The sequence below is a fragment of the Echinops telfairi genome, unplaced genomic scaffold (genome assembly GCF_000313985.2).
Source record: "Echinops telfairi isolate 266 unplaced genomic scaffold, ASM31398v2 ScPeMD7_18;HRSCAF=68, whole genome shotgun sequence".
Lineage (NCBI taxonomy): Eukaryota > Metazoa > Chordata > Mammalia > Afrosoricida > Tenrecidae > Echinops > Echinops telfairi.
Window position 1 is genome coordinate 12,812,938 of NW_022103915.1, and position 4,199 is coordinate 12,817,136.

Here is a 4,199-nt window from a genome sequence, read left to right on the forward strand (position 1 = left end):
TAATCCATCCATGGTACGAGAGTTTGTCATGCAGGAGGCACAACAGAATGATGATGTAAGTAAGAAGTTAACAGAGCAAAAAATAACCAACAAGGTAAATATTCCTTGCACTAATAGTAAGCCTTTGTACATGGAGAGCTATAGCTGTCTTTATTATATAATTAAGATTTAATTATATTTGATGTTTGGGGAAAGTATAGACACAGTTATCAAATGACTGATCTTTTCCCTGAACTGACTCAGTTTCTAAACTAGCAATGACTTGCTAATAATCCATTTAGATTTTGATTTAAAACGTTAGGATCACATTTCCTTTTAATTTTGAGACTGATTTGCTGTATTGTCTTGTTTCAATCATTTAATCAATTCATTGTTTGATATGTGAGGTTACAGTAACTTGCCTAGGAAAGCATTGACTTTGCTAGGAATTGAATCCCGGAGCCATCAAGAACGACAAAATGAGATGTGCGCCTCTAAGGAGCGTTCTTAAGTTAGGAAAGCACCCTGCTTTGACTCATGTCTATTACACTGTATACCACAGCAGTATACAATGTACTTTCAGAGCATGCTGTACTTGGCATGTGGGCAGTCCTGACTTTGTGTGCTCTTTCCTCCCTTGCCCATAAAATCTTAGAATTTTTTCCCCACTTAAAATAGAATATTCTCTTAGCCCCTAAAGTTTAAGGAGGAATTTTTTAAAGCCCTTGAGGGTGAAATACCTGTGCAGACAATCTATGAAGTTTTTACAAAATGAAAACCTAACTGTTGCCTATTTTCCAGTTCCTAATTGGCTTAATGTAATCTCACTACAAACTGACATGCCCAGAAACATCTCGATTTAAAGGCTTAAATGACTTTTTGTAGTGCTAAGGGAAGGTGCAGAAAATTAATGGTGAAACTGCAGGTCTGTTAATGGAACTGCTTTAGTGAAAATGTAGACCTATACTTCCTAATACTTCACTCACATGCACTTGCCTTCTTACTTTCTAACCTTGATGATCATTTCTGTGTCCTGTTTACCATATCTCTGTCCTTGTCCAGCCCAGCAGTATATAATAGGCAAGAGCAGGGTTTTCTCATTGAGCCCCTCCATTTTTATTTATGTCCTGGGCCAGGGACACCAATCATAATGGAATCTAAGGAAAACTTTTAAAATAAATTTTTATCTAATCTATTTGCTTCTGTGCTCTCTAAATACCTTAGTCTTGTCTTCCCTCAGTTCGATTATTTATCAAGTATTTTTTATTAAATATAAATGCTATATCATTCTGTAAAGTAAAAATAGAAAATATTATGTCCGATCTAAATATGCTTACTGTTAAAGTAGGGCTCCTAAAGCCTCTTAGCTCACGTTGGAAGGGAAGTTACATTTTTAGAGAGTTCTCTCCATGGAACACAGCAGAATCAAAAACCTGTTGACACCAAACAGAAACTTGACTTGTGATAACACTGAGTGTGATGCCCCTGTATCATGTTTTAGGAAAGCACTGCCATAAGAACCCTATTAGCAATAGCAGGACAGCTAGATCTGTGTGTGTGTTGCTGTAGTATATGTTTTAGTGTGTGTTTTGTCTATTCCTTTCCCTAATAAGTGGGCCTTCTGTGTATTTTTCTCACCAGGATATTCTGCTCATCAACCTCATTATAGAACATATGATTTGTGATACAGATCCTGAACTCGGAGGAGCAGTGCAACTTATGGGCCTGCTTCGAACTTTAGTTGACCCAGAGAACATGCTAGCCACTGCCAATGTAAGCGATAGAGGTTTTTCTATGTCTCATAATGAAGACTGTTCACTGCTCGTAGGAACCAGTGCAGTTAAAGTTCATGGAAATGTTTTTGATTCCTTAGAAAACAGAAAAGACTGAGTTTCTGGGTTTCTTCTACAAGCACTGTATGCATGTTCTCACTGCTCCCTTGCTGGCAAACACCACAGAAGAGAAGCCCAGTAAAGGTAAGCTCACACAACTTGGTGGTTATGTTCCCTCTTCTTGAACTCTGAAACTGATCTGTGAAATTCACATTTGGCATCGAGTAAGTCTTTTTTTAAGTTCACACCGTTTGGTTCAGAAGAGATGTCAAGGTAAAATCTCATTTAAAAGTTGCGGTGATCTCAGATCACAAAAGCATGTAATAGAATTAAATGGTAATTGTTGCTTTCAGAATTTTTAAAGTAAATTTGGTGAGCAATTTAAATTTATACAGGCAAAATAAACAGAAAGGAAATCACTTTCTCAGAAGCTAAGCTATATTAATTTCACTTGTATGTCAGATGTTATCTATTTGTGTTGCATATCAGAGCTCTGGGAATAGATAAGTTGCCATGTAGAATTATCAAATTGCTTATAGAAAATACGTTAAAATATTCTCACAATATTAAATAGAATTCAGAACTCTTTGAAACTGGAATATTTGTTTTTCTGTCTACTTCATTCCTATTACATATGCTTGGGGTTTCTTTCTAAACCGTATTTTCAATTCACTAAACATTTATTGAAAATCAATTGTGTGGGAAGGCATTGTGCTATATATTTTTAGGAGCTTTTTGTTTGTTTCACTAGGGCAACAAAAAGTTGCCTAGTGAGGAAGAAAGATAAGCGACTAATTTATAGTTTGCTCTGGCCTCTTTATGTTTCAGGAAAGGGGTTCAGAAGGCCTTAACCTTTGTGGGAGCAGATGAATTCCACTGGAGATGATAGGGGGTGTGGCAGACAGTACACACAGCTCGTGTCACTTCAAAATCTTTCCATGTACAATGTAGTGGAATCCATTAATGAATTTAGTCATTTTGTGTACCTACCACCCACCATACTCCGTTTTGGGGGGACTTGTTAGGACACGGCACAACAAGCTCGCACTTCAGAAGTAGATCTTAAAAACCCGGGAGCTGTACCTCTCCTGCCCTTTTGCCTGTTCAGACACGGGTCTGGTTAGTTATAAACGGGTCATATTGTGTAGCTAATTCCCCATAAGGTTGTTTAAATCAAATACATTTATAGCACAGTTCCTGGCATATGGTGAGCACTTTAAATCTTTTTTTCTTAACCCTAAAATAGTTGAGTTTCATAGTCTTTTATGTAAAGGTCTGGTAACTACTGTTTATAATTTTAAGTACAAGTAGAGATTTTACTTGGTTGTAATTTAGGTTTTTCTGTGTAAGAGATAAAAATATTAGTCATTAAATATAATTGTGTTTTTTATTTTAGATGATTTTCAGACTGCCCAGTTATTGGCACTTGTATTGGAATTATTAACATTTTGTGTGGAACACCATACCTACCACATAAAAAACTACATTATTAATAAAGATATCCTCCGGAGAGTCCTAGTTCTTATGGCGTCAAAGCATGCTTTCTTGGCATTATGTAAGTGTTTCTGAAGAATCGTTTATTATTGTTATGTCACCATATTGTTAGTGCTTACAGATAAGGAGAAGAAAAGGTCTCTGACTACAGTTCAGGCGTCCATGGTTTTAGGGCCAGCTCTGCCTCATTTTGCCTCATCCTAGTTTCGTTCTACTGAGCCAGTCAGTGCCTTTCCTGATGTTACAGAGCCAGGGGATTAGAGGACATCTGTAACACCATATTCGATACTACGTCCACTTATTAAAACAACACCCAGGGGGTTAGAGGACATCTATAACACCATATTCGATACTATGTCCACTTATTAAAACAACACCGTTGATCGTTTTGCCTGTTTGAAAGCAAGGATGGCCAAATTTAGCCTATGGTCAATGTTTTCTTTGACATGCACACTGGAAATGTTACTTTTAAAGTTCTAGACACCATGTGTTGCCCATTTGACTTGAAATAGTATTTGCTACCTAGCCCTTTCAAGGAAAGGCTTGCCAACCCTTTTTCAGAACAAGAAGTGGTCTTTTATCAAGACCTGGAAGTTGGTCACAGTTAACATTCTTAAAACACTCTGGTTTGTTGAAGTAAAATGTTTGCGAACTATCAGTGGAAATTTGGATCATACAGTAGCAGCCTGCTTATGTAATGGGTTTCCATATTTGAACTGTCCGTACTATGAGAGGCAGACTACGTTTAGGGGTCCTAGAAGCCAGGTAAGAGATCTGTGCTGGTAACTAGTTGCTGCGCTTTGGTTTTAAAGGTGAGTTGGAGTGTTCTGTGGCTGTTTCCAAAGTGAAGCACCAGTGGGAGAGCTGACCACACCACACACATTTGTCTTTTTT

The 4,199-nt window shown here is 37.4% G+C and overlaps 1 protein-coding gene across 1 annotated transcript in view; it reads left to right on the forward strand.

The window, feature by feature from the left end:
• The window catches only part of PPP4R3A (protein phosphatase 4 regulatory subunit 3A), a 30,974-nt gene that overhangs the window by 14,624 nt on the left and 12,151 nt on the right, over window positions 1-4,199 (forward strand). Inside the window, exons 7-10 of the mRNA XM_045288120.1 lie at window positions 5-55; window positions 1,621-1,752; window positions 1,853-1,955; window positions 3,208-3,366. Coding sequence (XP_045144055.1) covers window positions 5-55; window positions 1,621-1,752; window positions 1,853-1,955; window positions 3,208-3,366 — 445 coding nt within the window. The remainder of the gene's footprint in view (window positions 1-4; window positions 56-1,620; window positions 1,753-1,852; window positions 1,956-3,207; window positions 3,367-4,199) is intronic.